The 19,760-nt window shown below is 44.4% G+C and overlaps 1 protein-coding gene across 1 annotated transcript in view; it reads right to left on the reverse strand.

Moving 5' to 3' along the window:
- Positions 1 to 15,506, reverse strand: part of C7 (complement C7) — a 32,084-nt gene extending 16,578 nt beyond the window's left edge. Inside the window, exons 1-10 of the mRNA XM_074995619.1 lie at positions 15,259 to 15,506; positions 15,032 to 15,087; positions 14,243 to 14,318; positions 12,713 to 12,854; positions 10,950 to 11,091; positions 8,714 to 8,852; positions 7,211 to 7,345; positions 5,070 to 5,313; positions 4,243 to 4,356; positions 1,881 to 2,047 (exon numbers count right to left, since the gene is read on the reverse strand). Of these exons, the coding sequence (XP_074851720.1) occupies positions 1,881 to 2,047; positions 4,243 to 4,356; positions 5,070 to 5,313; positions 7,211 to 7,345; positions 8,714 to 8,852; positions 10,950 to 11,091; positions 12,713 to 12,854; positions 14,243 to 14,318; positions 15,032 to 15,087; positions 15,259 to 15,264 (1,221 nt within the window). The 5' untranslated portion in view covers positions 15,265 to 15,506. The remainder of the gene's footprint in view (positions 1 to 1,880; positions 2,048 to 4,242; positions 4,357 to 5,069; positions 5,314 to 7,210; positions 7,346 to 8,713; positions 8,853 to 10,949; positions 11,092 to 12,712; positions 12,855 to 14,242; positions 14,319 to 15,031; positions 15,088 to 15,258) is intronic.
- Between the last annotated feature and the right edge of the window lie 4,254 nt (positions 15,507 to 19,760).

Here is a 19,760-nt window from a genome sequence, read left to right on the forward strand (position 1 = left end):
CAGCTTTGTATTTAAACACAATTCAGCCACAGCTGTGTGGATTGGAGCTAAATAATTACATGCCATGTTCAAAAACTATGCAGTAATCAAAGTATCTATCTGAGTTTCCTTGTCTATGAAGTTGTATATTTTAAACAATTGTAAGACCAGTTTCATTGTTGCAGCAGATTCGGAAGGAATGCTTCCATTACAGTTAGTTGGAATGGGGGAGAAATCTTTGGTATGTCTATGTAAATACAGTTTGCTCCTGCTTTGCTGAATTTGTTAGCTATTGAGCAGCTGAAGAGGTATTTTGCTCACCATAATCAATTTAATTTGTGGCCCAGCACCAGCTATGTTTGTATTAAATGTAGGGATAGCTAAAATATGGTTAGCAATTCTTATAAGTCTGTGGGAATATAGAAAAGCAGGACTGTGATGAATTGTTCCAAATTAAAGGGCTCACGGTTAGCAGAAGAGTCTTGCAAATGCAAGGGCTCGACTTGCAGCACTCTGTGAAACAAAAAAGGGGATGGGAGGTTGTTGTGACCAGGAGACAAAATAGGTTTTTCTGTCTTGAGTGTTTTGAGCTGTTTTTCCTCCTACTGGTCAAAACACAGAGCTAAACAAGCTTTATTAGGTGGCTTTTATGTTAATTTGTGTTGGAATTGTGTTTCTTGTACTCTGCTTGTGAAAAGAGTTGAAAGCCCTAAAAGCTGAAATCACTTGAAACTGATGGGCAGACATCACAGCCAAGAAGTAGATAGAAGCAGACGATGACAGAGCCAGCAGGCAGTGGCAGTGGAGAGATGTAATGAACAGTTAGCATAGCAGTGGCAGCACTACAGTATGCCAGCGGGGTGGCAGCAGAGAGGCATAATAAGCAGCCTGCAGAGAAGTGGCGGAGAGGTGAGATGAATGGCCAGCAGGGTTACAGGAGAGAGCAGTGAGGAGGCAGATGGTGAGTGACCAGAGGCTCCCAAAAGTGGTATGTGAAATTCCCAGGTTACTGGGTGGGGGCTCAAGCCAATTCTGTGTTGGATGCATGGACGGGAGCCCCTAGATGCTGAACCTGGCCCTGGCTGCTGTTGGCTTTACCTGGCAAAAAAAGTTACATTGGTATGATGATTAGGAAGATTTTTTAAAACTAACACTTTTTTCTTCTGTAGCCCTTTCACAAAATACTACACTTCCCAAGATCACATTAAATCCCAAACTCATTGATAGAGTTCATCCTTTTCATTTTAAACTTCGCTCCAATATGTGGGCCCTGAGATCTAAGCAGAGGTACCCTGTGCTCATGTAGAGCAGTAGTGAAATTATTAGGACTCGGCCTGGGGGTAGGGGCCTATCTGTCCAAAATTCAGAGCAGGATCCGAGCCTTGATTTTGATTTTGTAAAACTGCCATTCATTACCTTCCATTTTGTCCAACGGTCTGCTTGGCAGGTAAGCATATTTTTAATTTCATTTTATAATAGAATCTGGATGCAAAACTACAGGTTGAACCTCTTTAGTCTGGCACTCTCCAGTCTGGCAACATCTGTAATCCATCATGATTTTAGTTAGCCAGATGACCACTTACCATGAGTATGGGCAAGTTTATTGCGGTCCCATAAATTTTGCTTGTATTCTGTGCTGTTATTCAGCCATAATTTACCCCTAAATATGCACAAAGAGCCCAGTATGCAGTGGAAGTATTTGTAACGCTTCTAGCCAGTAATGCCCTCCCTGATTTGGCAAATTCTTTCGTTCTGCACAGGTCAGGTCCCGAGGGTACCAGACTAGAGGAGTTCAATCGATATTGCGGTTTACAAATGGTGCTGATTTAACCCCTACAGCTTAATAATTTTCTTACTTCAGAGACACCCACATGTTTTAGGAAAATAATACCAAGTCTTACCTTTCGCTTAATTACTCTGGGAAAGTTTCTCACTGACTGAGCCCAGAAAGTGTATCTTGCACTGTTTCCAGCAGGATTATTCAAATCTAGATAAGCCAGGCCAGCAACTGCTCCTGGGTCTCCTCCCTCTACATAGGGATCACCTCTGATCTGATTGTGACTGCTTCCTATACATTCGGGGTGAGAAATACGAAAGAACAGCATTGGTACGCTTTCATGCGGCAATAGAAATCTCATACTGTCGCATTTATAACTGTGTGATCAATTAAAGGGCGCATCGGCAAGAATTTAAGTACTACATAAGATGTATCTTAGAATGGTAATAACAGACCAAATCCTAAAATAATGTATCCCAACCAGGAGAGAACCTGACTAGGGCAGAAGTATATTGAGAGAGAACAGAGTGGTTCTGGAATCATTCCAAATCCTCATAGCAGAAATGCTGCTGTGTGTAAAGAAGGTGCATATCTTTGAGAAATGCACCTTTATCCCCTGCTCCTGCAGTGGCTGTTAATGCAAATGGCCACTGGAGAAGCTCAGAAAGTAGTGCACCAGCCCAAGCTTTGCATGTCTGTTCTCATAACATACAGCTCAGTTTTGCAAGTATGGGTCTATTGCTTCCTAAACCAGCAATAGCTTCCCCTCATCCTGAGCAGCAGGAGGCCTCCTGGTGCAGAAAGGGGCACATACACAGTGAAAAACACAACAAATAGAAAGCAGACAAGCGTGAACAAGATGGGTAGGGTGAGGAACTGGAGAGGAGAGGTGGTGAGACAGGATAGATAGAAATAAAGTAGACGTCGAGACCTGGATGCATGAGCCATTGCAACGTGGAAGACTGCACTGCCTAACTTTTAGGCAATCACAGGAACAACGCTGCAGTTCACAAAGCCAGAGTTAGGTGCCCTGCACAATGCATGAGAGAAAGGCATCTGAGAATGTAATCCACATGCTGCCTTGGGAACCCATTCTAAAGCTTACCTGCCCTTTTAGTTAGAAATATTTTCATAATATCTAACTGAAACCTCTCTTGCTGAAGATCAAGACAATTACTTCTTTTCCTGATTTCAGTTCTCTTTGTAACAGCCCTTAACAGAGTGGAAGACTTTCATCAGTTTCCCTGACTCCTCAGTCTGCTTTTCTCAAGACTAAATAAGCCCAGTTATTTTTACCCTATCCTCAGGGTCAGATTTTCTAAACCTATATTGTTTCCATTGCTCTCCTCTGGACTTTCTCCAATTTGTCCACATCTCACCTAAAGTGCTGCACCCAGAACTGAATACAGTTCTCCAGCTGAGGACTCATTAGTGCAAGTAGTAGAGTGGGTAAATCATCTTCCCTCTGGCCCTAAATACGCACGTCTTACATACAAAGCTTCTGTTAATGTACCCCAGAATTATATTAGCTTTTTTTTACAACTGCATTACGTTATCGGCTCATTTTCCACTTATCATCTACTAGAACCCTCTGATCAATTATTCCCCATTTATAACTAAGCATTTGATTTTTCCTTCTTCGAAATAGTAGTTTGCATTTGGCTTTATTGAATTTCGTCTTGTTGACTTTAGACCAACTCTCCAACTTGTAAAGGTTATCTTGAATTCTCATCCTTTTCTTCAAAGTGCTTGTGAACCATCTAAGTTTGGTGTCACTCACAAACTTTATAAGCATACCTTCCACTCTGTTATAAGACACTAGTGAAAATATTGACTAGTGCAGGACCCAGGACAACCACAACTCAGTAAATGTCCCCTCAGTTTGTCCTGAATCATTGATCTTTCGAGCAGTTTTACACTAACCTTATAGGACCATAGACTAATCTAGACCATATGTGATCATGCAGAAGGACTACATGAATAGCCTTACTAAAATCAGGATATAGCACATCTACCACTTCTCCCCTATTCAATAAGACAGTAACTTTGTCAAAGAAGGAAATTGCATTGTGTTGACAAATCCATCATCTATGTGGGCTATTACCCTATTGCCCTCTGCTGAGAAATGTTGAGAACCTGTCAGGCTTTGCTAGGGAAAGCGTTGAGAGGCACAAGTTTGCCTTTGTTTTTCCTACTCATTCCACTAACTTCCACAATATTTTGACAGCTGTGATCCTTTTTCCAAGTTCCTCAAATGTCAATCCACTTGTAGATGAAATCTTGAATATGTCACCAGAGATGCAACATTTACAATGAAAACTCAGTTCCTCAGATCTGAAACCTGTTTATACATCTACGTTCCCTATAATTCCATTCTTACAGTCAGTGGGTTATTATATCCAAAAAGCCCTTTTGTTTTATCAGTCTCCCCCACGAAGCCAATTCTGACATTCTGACAGTGCAAGAAATGGCATGGAATCACTCACCTGAAGATGATTGCAGCACCTCATATAGCTTTTTGCAGGTGGTCTTTTTCCTTCTTATGATGAGAAAATTCCAGCCTGATGTTGTACATTGGTACATGTCTGTAATACGCAAATCTGAAAAGAAATAGATCTAGTCACCTTTACTGTAGGCTGAAAATTAATTTCTGCATTTGGATTCTTATGTGAGGTTCCCAATGACTTGAGGTCCCACTTTAGGAGGAGAAAAACTACAACACTTTCTTGAAAGAGGGCACAACTAAAAAGCAGATCCCATGCTAAGGAGTACCTGTAATCAGTAGCTATCCAAGGGCAATACCTAAGGATGCTGGTGGGGAGCTGGATGATGTATTTGCCTGATACTTTATTTCCTTTTCTCTGATGTATCCCTTTTCTCATCCCTACCTCTGCCCTCCTGCAGTAGCTGCAGCAAGTGCCATCATATGTGAAATAGTGCCCTTTGTTTTATTTTTATTTTGTTCTGCCTCTGCTAGAAATGGACTTCACGCAAATCTCAGATCCAAACACCTCCGAACTTTGGGGCTGTTCAGAATCCATAGCAGGATTGGGACCCAAATTTTGCAAATGGCCCTTTAAATTTATAATGCAGAGAGCCAAATTAATAATAGTCTGTAACCCAAATCCAAATCTTCCTGAATATGAGTGTTCAAAACCGAGATCAGGATCTAAAGACAGCAATGTGAGTCCATCTGTAGCTTTTAATCAATAAGGGGTGTCTGGTAAGAAAGCAGTCTCTTTGTTTTATTTATTAACGGGGAGGATATAGGAAGGAATTTCCTTGTTCATTGTCACATTCTCCAGTACTCTACCTTCTGTTTTCATTTTTCCAGTATCCATATAAAAGAGAACTTTGTAATATCCTCCCAGAGATCCAGAGTGCAGGAAATGAGTACCAAAATGTTCAATTAATCTTCGGTATGCACTATAGTCATAGACAGCTGGAAGGTTGACAAGCTCTTTCCAGAATGGCTCCGCAAGAGTTAGAAATTCTGGGCGATTGTTAATGAATTGAGCAACTTCCACGTCATTCTCAACCACCATCAAGTGGTTGCTCTAAAAGGATGAAAATAAATCAGTCATACAGCTATTTGAAAATGGAATGGCTTCTGCCAGTCAGCTCATTGGGATCCTGTACTTGCTACTGAACAATAATTTTCACAAGTGTTCATTATGTTACCCCTGCATTCTGATTCACTCTTGTCCTGAGTACTTATGATTTAGGCATGGCTCTTGTGATAAGGTGGTCTGTTTCTTTAAGAGACTGGATATTTTCTTTTGCTTTTGTTTTCCCTTTGAGGTGCTATTCTTTCTCCTGGAGTGGGATTGCCTGTGTTGCATTCCATTAGGACTGGCTAAGTGGATGTGATATGACTACGGTGGGAGGTAGACAAAATCGTTTTCTTTTTCTTGTTAATAACTGCAGCTTTCTTTCCTCATGCTTTACCTCCTAAAACTTGAAAAGGAAAAACCAGCAAATGTATGTGCCTGCATATATGCTAGAATCATGAGTGCTGGGAGTGTTGTTGCGCCTTGTACTTGAAGTGGTTTCCATTATATAGAGGGTTTACAGTGTGGTTCAGTGGTTCTCAATACCTCAACTATAAAAACTGCCTGGCAGAGTCTAATTGACAAGCCCAACTGGAGAGCAAGGATGGAAACTTGGTAGCAATCATATTAAGCGCTCAACACACAATAATACCCTTCAGTCAGCCAAAACAGCCTGAGAGAGACAGTTTGCCAGATATTTGCTGACAGCGGTGGAATGGGGAGACTCCAGAATCTTGGGTTTTCTTCCAAAATCTGTCGGGGAAGCATTTCAGTGGGCACAATCTCTTCTTCCCACTCCTCCAAACATGACCCCTTCTTCCCCTCCAAAATGGCTTTTGTGTCTTCTCCACCACTCCTAATCCCTCCCAGTCCAAGGGCAAGTCATGCCTGACCAATCTGTTTACCTTTTATGATGAGGTAAGTAGCTCTGTGGACATGGGGAAGTCAACGGATGTGATATACCTGGACTTTAGCAAAGCTTTTGATACAGTCTCTAAAGAGGATGGAAAGAGGATGTTCTGATGGATGGCATCAGTTACAGAGTTAGAGTGGGAGGTGTAGGCTGGTTATTAGGAAAAACTATTTCACCAGGAGTGTGGTGAAGCACTGAAATGTGTTACCTAGAGAGGTGCTGGAATCTCCATGCCTAGAGGTTTTCAAGTTTTGTCTTGACAAAGTCCTGGCTCGGATGATTTAGTTGGGGTTGATTCTGCTTTTAGGCAGGGGGCTGGACTTGATGACCTACTGAGGTCCCTTCCAGCCCTAGGATTCTATGAAAATCTGAGTTCATTTAGCCCGATACTAATATGACCTTGTAAACAGGTAGCACTCAAGTTATTGAATTAATATTTGCTTTATTTAACTCAGTTACAGGTACTATGGTTTTCTTTCATTATAAAGGAGTAGGTAAAATTGACAACAGAAGTTCAGTTCTGAAAAACAATTTTTCTTGTGGTAGGAAAAACAAAGTTTAACCTTTCGTTGTAGAATTTGTCTAAAAAAATTGCCTCTAAAAGCCGAAGAATGTAATAAAAAAGGCAGAGTGAAAACAATACTTAAGCAAACTGTTTAGAAGAAAATTATCAGCATGGAAAATATTATTCAGCTATGAAAAGAAGCCTGGAGTTTTATTTCCCTATAGCAAAAGCAGCCAACAAATCAAATTAATAGATAAAAAGCAATTAGAGTGGCAAAAAATAAACTAACATAACCCAGACAAGTGACCTCTTTTTATTGCCCATTATAGAATTATATTTATTTTGCCTAATTTGCACCAAAAGTACCAGGATAAGACAAAAAAAAAAAAGTCACGAAGATGCTCAAATTATAAAACATAATTGAAAGGAGTAAGACTTGAATCATTCATGAAGAATTCTAAGCTACAAAGACAGTTTATCCATACCTTTTGGCTGCTGTCCTTGTGTGTGTGTTTGGAATAGTGATGGCCTCTGCTTGATTGTGAACGATATTCTGTGTCTTTCATATAAGACCAGCTACTGTTGTAAAACTCATAGCTAAAGTCATTCTGAATTTTCACCTAGAAGAGGGAAAACGTAGTCCTTTGTAGTGAGGAACACTTTCTCTCGCTGACACAGAGAGACTTTGAAGAGTTCTTTGGGTTGAATGCCGTTCCTTCCCCCACCCCCACCCCCGGCCATGCACTACATAAACACTGGATTCTTATTATCCAGTACAATCTGAAAAAGTGGGTCTTACCCACAAAAGCTCATTACCTAATAAATACATTTGTTACTCTTTAATCTTTAATCTAATCTTTAAGGTGCTACAGGACTGCTTGTTTTTTATCCTGAATACATGCTAAAGCAAACATCTTGGTATAAACATAATTTGACTAACCCTGTTCTCACTGATGTCAATGGGAGCCGGATCAAGCCCATTAATGATATGACAGTGAAAGAAGCATCTCTCTGAGAGGGACATAGTATTTCTATGCAACTATCCTAAGAAGCATATGCATGCTATACTTCTAAAGAGTGAACTGGTGCATTAGCTGTGCGTGCTCAGAGGAAACCAAGTCAGGATAGACCCCCTACCCTCGCGTCAGTAAGCATCTGACCTAAGAGATGAAGACTACCTTTACCTTTACTACATTTTGGACCGCATCTGGAGAACATTTATGCTTATACTCACTGTTTTTTGTTTTATTTCTTTAAAAAAAATAGGAGCCGGTACTCAGTCAGCTCCCCCTCACCCTCACCCAAAAGCACTGCTTATACTTACCTTTAATCCTCCCTCTGAAGCACCCAGTGGGTTGAACATGTTCCATGGGCATGCAACACTTCTATTGAACTAAGTCATGCATAGAATGAAGACCCTCAGTCTAAGCAATCACTTCAGGATTCTGTTCCGTTCTTCGAGTGATAAATCCTCCTCTTAATGTTTATTAAAATTGCTAAACATATATATAATTTTCCCAGAAGAGAGAAACTTAACTCTAAGTGGATGCATGAGTTAGATTCTCACCTGGTATAACTTGGCATAACTCCATGAACTTTGATGGAGCTAAGCCATATTTCCCCAGCTGAGGATCTGGCACATAGTTTCCAAAGCTGCTTATTTGCCATTGGCAACCCTGTTGCTTAAATACATGAGCTGTTCATGGACAGTTACCCAACTCTGTTCAGGTCAACAGTGGTGACTGCTCCTCTGTCTGAATTTAATCTTGTCCAAGATGCTGCATGTTGACTTCCTCCTGGAGGCTGGCCAGGTGAAGAAGCCACCAGCTAGCTGAACCAGCAAACCAGGCAGCGCTGGCTGAGTGCAAGTTTGCAGCAAGGCACTCTTCCCAAGAAGTTTGTCACCTCCATGAAACCTTTCATGTTTTGCATTATTCTCCCACATCTAAACAAGACTGAAACTGAAACAATGGTAAAGAAAAACGTACTTGGAATGTATAGGCAAGAAGGCTTTCACTCAGCCTGTAGTATTCTCTCTTATCACCACTATACACCTTCCTGCACTGTCCACCAAAACTAGTCGTATGAATCACTTTTCCTCTTGTCTCACCAGTAATGGCATCAAAGCTGCAAAAGAGAAAATACAAAATGTAGCTTAAGCAGGGTTGACAAGATATTAAAACTACATAAAGCTGTTGTACACGAATGGTGCACTATCCGCATTTAATAAAGAAAAATTGACTTAGGGACTATGAAGTCAGCAAGTTACCACACAGCAAGCCAGGGATGCAATCTATAGCACTCTACCCATCTCATTTCGACCTTGCTGTTGTGCATGAAAAGTTCCATAGCGAGCACTGAAGTACTGATATCTGAAAGGGGAGTAAGCCAATGTGCACAATGGAATTTTTAGCACATTGCATCTGGGGCCACATGGCATGTTAATGTGACAATATGACATTAGATTATAGATTTCTTGGTAGGCATAAGAGTGCCACGCATCCATACTAGAGTATGAAATATAAAATGCCATTCATGATTGTTGCAGCAATGTGTGTGTCTTGCACCTGTTAACTTGGATGCCTTTGTATCTATGGTGCCTGCTTATGTTTAGCTAAGTCTGCGTAACGCAGGAGCAATGCCCAATGCATTACCAAAACTGTTTATTACATCTGAGCTCAGATCATGCTCAAGGTGATATAACTATGCAAAACAAGCTTAAGATAATCATTTTATTTTCCTCTTACTTGTACCTATGCATCTGAGATCATTAAGGAGTATAGCTCCACAATGCTTGTGCGTGGCAGTATTCCTTAAGAAAAATTCAACTGCTGTTGCTTTACCTTGAGAAACCTGTCAGTAACCTATCTTAGATATAGACAACTCATTTGCAACATTTTATTTCAAACAAAAAGATGTCTAATTGCACAAGTGCAAATGTTGCAAATCATTGTCCAAAACCAGAAGGCCAGATTTGTAACTATATTTGGGTTACTTCAAGATGCTTCTCTGATGCAAGACAACTACAAACCCAGTTAAAACAGGGTTCCAGTTACTTTGGATTAGTGGAGTGCACATCAGCAGATTGCAGCAGTGAATCCTGTCCAAAAAGTATATGTATGTTGAAACCTTAGCCCTGATTCTCCACTGCCATGCGGCTTGTTTAGTCATCAAGTACCTAAAAGAGGGTCACAAGGAGGAGGGAGAAAAATTATTCTCTTTGGCTTCTGAGGATAGGACAAGGAGCAATGGGCTTAAACTGCAGCAAGGGAGGTTTAGGTTAGATATTAGGAAAAAAGTCCTAACTGTCAGGGTGGTTAAACACTGGACTCAATTGCCTAGGGAGGTTGTGGAATCTCTATCTCTGGAGACATTTAAGAGCAGGTTGGATAGGTATCCATTGGGGATGGTCTAGATGGCAATTGGTCACTCTGAGGGCAGCGGGCTGGATTCAATGACCTCTTGAGGTCCCTTCCAGTTCTAATGTTCTATGATTCATCATGCTTGTACAAAATCATTGTAAAAGTGCTACCATTTTGACTTGGGTGCATTTTATAGACACTACACTGCTGTCACTGAGTACTCAAAGTGCAAGTTGGAAGGATTAGGCTCTTCTAATATAAAGTTTCAGCACATAGGGTCAAATTCTGCAATCATGTCTCTCTTTTCAACTCCCTTTGCAGCCACTGGAAGTTATATATGTGTATCCGAGGAGACAATTTCCTTCAGTCATCTGTTAATCCATCAACACAGATACAGTACAGTGAGAGATTGTAATGTGCTCTATACCATGCATGTGCATTACTGCCTTCTCTTAGCTCATTGTTTCCCAAACTGGGGTGTGTGTGAATAAATTCCAGGGGGGGTCATGAGGCAACCCAGCCCCTTCTCCCCCAGTCATTCCCCACACCCGAAGAAAAAGTTGGCCCTTGTTTCCAGCTCTCAGCCTCTGCCATTTCACGTGGGTGACCTGGTGCAGCCACTATAAGAAGCAGGCAGCTAGGGAAGGCACACGTGGAGCTAGCTGCCTCCTGCAGAGGTGAGTGAATATGGGTTGGGGGGAAGGAGAACGATGGAGTTAGATGAGGGGCTGGAGGTGCCTGGCTTTGGGGGAGGAGAGTGGCTCAGGCAGGCATCTGGGGTGGCTGGTCCACAGTAAAAAATGCAGCTTAAAATAGTGCCAGTGTTAATCTAACACATGAAGTGGTGTGCGGAGCAGCTTACCCAGCTCCTGTAAGCTCGGCATTTGGAGGCATTTTATCGATGTCACAAGCTGGTCTGCTCTCTTCACACCGATCCTCATCAGCACCATCTTGCTCACAATCCTGGTCTCCATTGCACACTAGAGATTTACTAATGCATTGACCTAAGACCAAAACAAAACATCTAAGGGAAAGGGGAAAGTGTCTGTTTGCCCATTTGGATACACAGCCGCTAAAATCAAAGCATGTTAAGTGGCCAGTTTAATCACACATCTCATTTTTCATTGTTCATAAAACGTATATAAGCGCAAGAAAAATCTTGGACTCAGAGGCTTGTATCTGTGACCCCTGTATCACTGGAAGCTCCAATTTCAAATTCTGGTTTTGGCCACTCTCTTTCATAGTGAACACTAGCACTATGTCTACATTACAGGGACCTGTCAACAGAACTCTTGTGTCGGAAGAGATCTTCTGACAAAATGTCTGTCAACAGATCACTTCCATGCAGCAAAGCGGATCACTCTGTCAATCTGCTCTTTCAACAGAGAGCAGCCAGACTGTCTGGCTGCTTTCTCAACAGAATGGGCCCATAACCCCATCAGACAGGGTTGCATAGCCAGCAAGCCATTCCAGGAGCCCCAGACAGGTGCATCCTTAAAGGGACCCCCCCCCACCCATCTTCCCTGCCCATGCTCGAAATGTTCTGGAGATGCCTTGGACGTGGCCTGGCTGGAGGGGCCCAAGTCCAGGGCGATCACCAGTGTGCTCTCACTTGCCTCAGACTCCATCTCAAGCTCCGGCTCTGACTCGGACTCGGACTCGGTCTCAGGCTACTTCTACTCCTGTGGCTCCGGCAGCTGGGGGAAAGCCTCCTCAGCCATAACAACAGCAGCTGTCAGAGTGGGGAGAACTTGCCACTCAGGAGGTTGTGGAGCTCATGGAAGTAGGAGCAGGAGGCATGTACCCTGCCTCAGCTCCTTAACCTTTGCCCAGACTTGCTCCATCATCCATAACTCTGCTATTTGCATGCTCTCAACTTCCTGCCGTAGGGTTTCTGGGGCTCCCTGTGGCTTTAAGACTGGCAGGCGGCAGGGAGCATAAAGGTGTGAGTGCTGTGAACAGGGCATCTCCCAGGGCCAGCTGGCCAGCACCAGGGAGGACTTAGCTGTTGACAGAAGGTCCCCCCTTAGAGAGTCCACACTTTATCCCTTTTGACGGAACCTCCTGTCGAGAAAGGTTTTCTGCCTCATGCGGGAGAGGCAGAAGGCTGTCAACTAAAGTGCTGCTTTCTGTCGATTTCCTTTCAACAGAGAGCATCTTTACTGTGGATGCTACTCCAGTTCTGTCGACAAAACATTGGCTTTGTTGACAAATCTCTCTAGTGTAGACAGAGCTGTCTCTAAAAAGCAACACCTGCACGTTTTTAAAAATACAGGCAGCCTTTAACTGCATGATCATACATTGGGCCTGATTCTTCTCCAGTTTAGAACAGTTTTATAGTATTATAACTCCCCTAAAGGCAGTTTAGATATTCCTGTTTGCTCTAGTGTGAGAGAGAGAGGAACTGGACTCTTCATTTCCATACAACCCCTATTTAATTCAGTGTCCTGATAAGCCAGTAAGCAGTGATTGTGAACCATGCCATTATAACACAGAAAATTCATCATTTTATTTTATTTAACCCAAGATATTGTGGTTGTCTGATAAACCAGAAGCAACATCACATAATCATCCCTATAACATCAAGTATCAGAAAGTTATAACAAAGAAAGCAAAATAAAGTACCTGAAAAGCATCTGAATCTATCACCACAGCCCTCCTCTGTTGGGCAGCCTCTGGTAGGAACACATTGTCGTGTTTCAAAAGCAATCCCAACACATGGGTTTCCCCCATATTGGCCATAAACTGCTATTGTCCTTCTACGAATCTGAATGTAAATAAGTAGAAACCTTTAGAATGTGTAAGTCCAAGGCAGAAATATTATACTGCTTTCATGACAGCACACTAAATCCTTTGCTATAATTATTTGAAGCATTTAATTACATACTCCTCAGGTTACTACAAAATAATATTTTGTCAGAAAAATGATATTTTAAAAAATGGTTTAACAGAAGTGACTCCACTATTTTTAGCTCTAGTAGGCCGTGTCTACACTACAAAAATAACTTCAAAGTAGCTTACTTTGAAGTACAACTTCAAAGGAACAGACTTCAAATTTAAGCTTCTACACACACTTTACTTCGAAGTTTAACTTCAAAGTAGAGCACTACTCCATTCCTGGAATGTAGTGAGGACTTTGAAGTTGGGCTCCCTACTTCAAAGTTAACTTCAAAGTAAGGGAAAAGGTGTGTAGACTCTCTGCCGGCTACTTCTAAGTAGCTCCTAACTTTAAAGTTAACTTCAAAGTTAGTTCCTAATGTAGATGCACCCGTAGACTAATAAACCCAATTCCTCAGTTCTACAACCTAGGCGCTACCTGGAACTAGTATGAACAAGCTGAAAATACCTTTTTTTCATTTTATACGTATTTTTAATGGTGTCAGTAATCCCTATAACTGACCTGCCATACCTAAAATTAAACAGCCATCAATCAAACCAGGAAAGAAGTAGTACAAAGTAATATGACATAAAATAAAGTTAAAAATATTTTGTTGTTTGTTTAGGTTTGGGTTTTTTTTTTTTATGTTTTGATTGGTTGGTTGTTTTTTGTTTTTTTTTTGTTTGTTTTTTGTTTTTGTTTTTGCATCTTAAACAAAAAAGCCAAGTTCATCTAAGCCCTTGAGAAAAGGTGCACATTGACCCTTCTTTAAATCTGAACCCATCCATCCACCTACCCTAATTCATGACATTAAAGGAAACAACAAAGAAATCTAAAAAAACAAAAATACCTCTCACCTGAGAGAATATGCCAATATAGAAAACTTTCAGTTTGTTTCTGTTGATTCCTGTTTGGAATGGAATGGGGCAATTGGGTGAGCCAATTAAAAACTGACACACAATAGAAATCAACTGAAGAATTATAACCAAGTTTACAGGAATTTCCACGAGGACATTTTTTGTTACTATCACCAAAATGAAAACTTCTGAGTCAGTTACCCTTTTGATTTTTGTCCTCCTTCCTAACATCACTGTCCTTTCCTTCTGCATGATCAGCTCCTGAGCTTGCTTTCCTAGAATACTGCACCCTTGCAGACACAACTCATGTGCCACAGGCTCTTGGTCCTCTGACAGATATAATGCTGCCATAATTATTACAAAAATGCAAGTTCAGAGAGGCAAAACGAGAGGGGGATGGAAGCAGTCATAGCCTTATACCTGAGTCTTAGAGCAGCCATCACATTCAGACCAAGGGCCATAAGGATTCCACTGGCAATGGACTGGAGAAGAAGCACTGCCTCAATATTATTTTTTGCATTATTAAAAAAAAGAGAAAGCAATTATCAGGAATTGCAACATCTCCATTCATAAGCATCAGACGCAAGTTTTCAGACACAGCTAAATGTATGCTGATTAAAAATATGGGGCCTGATTGGGCTGCAAATAAAACTGATGGGATTCCCTCCTCATGCCATAGAAAAATCATACTCACTCCCAGTCCTGTCAACCCAGGAGACAGATGGGAGAAATGGTCCCTGAGGAGGTGCATGCTCAATCGTGAATGTGAGCGCTGATCAATCAGAACTATACACTGAGAGCCAGACTTTGCATCGCAGCACAGCCCTGTGTCCTGGGGGGGAGGCGGAGAGGCCCGATTGCAGCAGGAGTTCCCTGTGGAATTCTCAGGCTCAGCCAGAATTCCCAGGGCGTGCACATTGTAATTGGAAGAGTGGGCACCACATGAGCTTGCCAGCTCTTCCAGTGTGTTCACAAGGGAGGGAAGCAGTGCCCCACCAGCACAGCCACACGTCCCCTGACCCTGGAGTGGCTGGTGGTACTGACAGCTAGGGACAGAGGCTCCACTTTCACAAGGGCACCTGCTGAGAGGTTCCTTTGACCCTCTCCCATTGTTATGGACCAGCCATGTCTATGGAAGCACTTATATGTACAAATATTGAGTAACTCATAGTCATTCTGTAGCGCACACAATTCCAAATAAAGACTCACCCGGAGAACACTGGAAAGAAACATGTAATTTTCACCAGAAGGAAGAACGCAAACACCTGACCAAGAAGGGGGGAAACACTCATTAATCCACACCACATTTTCTTTTTTTGGTCTGCTTTAATCCAGTTTTATCCCATCACATTTCTCAGCCAAGCAGCTTCCTTTTTAAATTAATATTTCATCTTTATTCCTTTCACTGGTAGAAATTTGCTAACGGATTGTCTTACCTTCATGTTGGGAGAAACGTTCACATGTCCATCAACTCCTAGGGAAGACTGGTACGTCCTCTGGGGCGAAGGGGTAAGCCCACAGCAGGATGAGTCTTGTCTGTCTGTCTCTTCTGAAGTCTGACTCTGCCTTGCTGTTTTGCTTTTCTTTCACAAAAAGACTGAGTAATGCAGAGGAATTTAAATCTTAAACCATTTAATCACCTCCTGGGACACAAACAGACTGATCCTGTAACAGCTCAGTGTTTTAAAGACAGAAAAATAAACAAATAAATCAAGGCATGGCTATGCTAACTAGGGCTGGCGTAAAACTGTGGGAAGGACTTGCTGAAAGAAAATCATGTTTATCTCCCTTTTTATTATGGTGCAATGTCTTTCAGCTGAATACTGCTTTACAGAGACCATGAGCCAGTTACAAAAATTCAGGGTAAATTCACCCACTTCCATGAGTAGAATTACCCTGGTTTACACTGGTATGACTGATATTGGACTCTGGCCGTAAATCCTTAGTACCCATTTCTGCAGTGGGGATGTGCAGTACCAATCCTAATCTCCACACAACAGCTTCCATCTTGAAAAATCAGGTTGGGGGCCAAGTATTCAAGCCTGGATTCAAGTTCTCCTCTGAGTCTTTCACTTGCCCTTATAGCCAAACACAGCCCCATTGTTTCACTGGAGCTGTGCATGGGTCTGTCTGACTGGAGGCAGCTGTAGGACTGAGGCCTTTGTCCATGGGATACTCTCGCTTTCTCCAGATTTTACTCCTCGTACTTTCTCCCTAAATTCTATGATGCTCTCTCCCTTCTTCAGTTGTTGACCTTCAACTTGGAAACACCCTTATGATGTTGCAAATGGAGAAATTCCCATTAATTTGTGCTGAAAGTAGAAAAAGTGCTTATGATGGAGTGAAGGTATTTTCCCTCCCAGGAAATTCTTTGGATGATACACACCATTCTGTAACTCCAGTGTAATCCAAAGGTAAAGCAATTGCTCTTTGGAAATACTCCTGTGCCACAGGAATGTAAAGAACATTCTACATGGGAGGGAGAGTCTTTGTGGTGATGCCATAACTTCTGCATTGCACTAGGTAGAGGTTATATGCAGATCAAGAGGTGCAAAGAGTTTAAAGTCAGAAGGGATTTTAGATCTGTAGCCTTACATTCTGTATGACACAGGTCATTAGTTTTCACCCACTTAACCCTGCATTGAGCTCAAGATCTTCTATTTGACTAAAGCATAGTTTGTGTTTAGCTAAAATGTATCTTCCAGGAAGGCATCTTGTCTTGATGTAAAGATGGTAAGAAGAGCTAGAGAATCCACATTTGCTTTGAAAAACTGACAAGGTCAGCTGGGAAGATGTGACATGAGCTGTCCGCATCCACATCCAACAAATGTGTCCACATCCACATCCAGCTGTCCACATCCAGCAAACAGAACATGGACTTTCAAAAATTCCCAAGGTAAAAGGAGAGGTGTGCAGTCCTCTTACCTGGCTATAGGGCAGCAGACGAGGTGCTATGTACCAGAGTAGTCATGATGGGCTTTGTAAGACACCTATTGAAGGCCACTTTGCATGATATAAGCAACCACAATATGTGCACTGACTCGCTGTAACAGTGTTGGCAACTATTTACTCCAGGGTGGGCAAAATATGGCCCACAGGCTGTATCCAGCCCATCCAACTTTTTTATCCAGCTCGCCAAGCTGATTAGCAAAACGTGCACTTACAGCCAGCAGCACGTGTTCAGCTGTCCCTTCCCGACCTTGCTCTGCCCTGCAGCTGAGCAGCTCCCAGGACCCTCTTGTTAGCTGAGCAGAGCATGGGAGGTGGGTGGGGGGAAGGAATGAGAGTGCTGATATTAGGGTGTCCCCCAGCCCAAGGACCCCATCTCTGCAGAACAGGTGTTGGGGAGACTGTCACTTACAGTGGTGCTGCACCAGACTGAAGTGTGACTGGCGCCTGAGATGCATGTCTGTCTTCAAGAGGCAGTCCGCTCACTCCTCGCCCTGCACCCCTGTATCGAATCTTTGGAAAGAAGGGGAGAGGAGACAACAGAGCAGGAGAGCGTTCCCTGTCTTAAAGAGATAGCGCAAGGCATCTCTCAGAAACTTACCCAGCAGCAGTCAGCAGGCAGACTGTCTCTCTTTCTAGCTAGGTCTCTCTCTCTCTCTCACACACACACACACAGAGTCTGTATCACATTCTGTCTCTATGCCAAAAACCTCCAGTCATGAAAAAACAAGCAGTCCTGCAGCAGCTTAAAGACTAAGGCTGGGTCTACACTACAGTTTTGTCGACAGAAGTTACTGTTGAGACATATATCTCATCAGAACCTCTGTTGACACAACGCATCCACACCTAACGGGCTCCCCCATCAATGTCCTGTGTTGACAGAGAGCGGCCAGACTGCCCAGCCCTCTGCCAACAGAACAGCCAACCAGAAGCTCTGCAAACAAGGCTGCCCAGTGAACTGGAAGCTCCCTCTGTTGACAGAGGGCCTCCCCCCCGCGAAACATCTACACTATGTTTTTGTTGAAGAATCTGTCAACAGCGGCACAATGCCTAATATGGGAGCCATTTAAATCTCTTGAGGAAACTGCTATATCCTGTCAACAGTTTCTCAACAGACTGCGTTTGTAGTATGGACACTCCATGAATTTTTTTCAACAAGTCCCAGTTTTGTCAATAAAACTCTGTAGTTTAGACAACAGCCTCACAATTTTATTTATTAGGTAATGAATTTCATAAGTATGACCCACTTCATCAGACCTCCAGTCATGGTCTCACATGCACACATTCACACTGCCACACATCTCTTGCAGTCTCTGTCTCTCTAGCCACGTCTACACGTGCCGGCTACTTCGAAGTAGCCGCGCCAACTTCGAAATAGCGCCCACCACGTCTACACGTGGCGAGCGCCATTTTGAAGTTGAAATCGACGTAAGGTGGTGAGACGTCGAAGTCGCTATCCCCATCAGGAGATGGGAATAGCACCCTACTTCGACGTTGAACATCGAAGTAGGGCACGTGTAGCCAATCCGTGTCCCGCAACATCGAAATAGCGGGGTACTCCATGGCGGCCATCATCTGAGGGGTTGAGAGACGCTCTCTCCAGCCCCTGAGCTTGATGGTTGCCACATGCAGTGGCCCCTTAAAGCTCCCCGCCCCCTGCATTGCTGTGCAGGAAGCTGAGAGCGCGTGCAGGTGGCAGCACTGACACGCGGCCTGCCTGCACACCTCCCTGCAGCCCCAAGCCACCCCCCAGCTGCGATGGCTGCCTGCCAGCCCCCCGCCAAGTGCCCCCAGGGCACCCACTCAAGGGGAGCCAGGGCTCCCAGCCTGGCAGCCAGCCTGGCAAAAGGCAGCGGGGCCCCTCTGGACGGAGGCCGAGATCCAGGACCTGCTGGGGCTCTGGAGTGAGGAGGAGGTGCTCCAGGTAATGGGGAGCAAGAGGCAGAACATGGATGCGTTCGCTCAGCTGGCCGAGGGCCTGGCTGCCCGGGGTCACCCTGCCCGCACTCCTGACCACGTCAGGAGTAAGGTCAAGGAGCTGCGGCAGGGTTACGCCCAGGCCCAGGATGCGGCCAGCTGATCTGGGGGCCGCCCCCGCCACTTGCCCCTTTTACAGGGAGCTCAGGTCCATCCTGGGCCCCTGGTATGCCTCCTCCCCACTGGCCACTCTTGACATCTCGGCCAACGAGCCCCAGCAGGCCGCAGAGGCGGATTCTGCCCCAGAGGCAAGCCCCGCAACCCAGGGGCCCCCAGGAGCTCGCCCCTGGGACACCAGAGGAGGAGGAGGGGGAATCCTCCTCCAGCGACGGGGGGGGGGGCTGCGGATTGTCCTGCCGTCCCGGAGCTCCAGCAGGGTGTCCGCCCAGAGGGTGTCCCCCGACCGTGGGAGCGGACCATCAGGTATGTACCCCCCTGGTGCACACCCCCGGGGTTAAGGGGCGGGGACAACAGACATGACCAGGGCCCTCCACATGCCCAGATGACCATGGCCCCAAGCACAGCAGTGGCATGTCCCTCAGAAGAGTGCATCAGCCCCTGCCCCCACAGCAGGACAGTGCCATGCCCCATCCCTGGGGATGGGGAGAACGGAACCTAGGGTCCCCCGGGGGGAGGGGGTGGGACACCCATCAGCAGCAGCAGCATCTCCCGGGGACGGGGATGGGGAACCAGCAGCAGAGGGGTTGGGGGACAAGGGCCACGGCTCGGGAGGCCACACTAACGGCTGTCTCCACTCTTCTCCCCCGCCTCCGTGTTCCGCAGCTGCACCATCGGAGGTCCCAGAGAGCGCTGGCAAGGTGTCAGTGGTCCCGGAGAGCCCACCGGGGCCATCCCAGCAGGCCATCCCCTTGGTGGAGCACCAACCAGCCCCAGGACGGGGCCGACGACGGAGCCACTACCACCCAAGGACGGCCACGGACCCCCAGCTGTTTGCAACCCTCCGGCGTCAGCTGGAGGTGTCGGAGCGACACCTGCGGGTGGACGAGCGGCG

This window comes from Carettochelys insculpta, chromosome 5 (genome assembly GCF_033958435.1).
Source record: "Carettochelys insculpta isolate YL-2023 chromosome 5, ASM3395843v1, whole genome shotgun sequence".
NCBI lineage: Eukaryota > Metazoa > Chordata > Testudines > Carettochelyidae > Carettochelys > Carettochelys insculpta.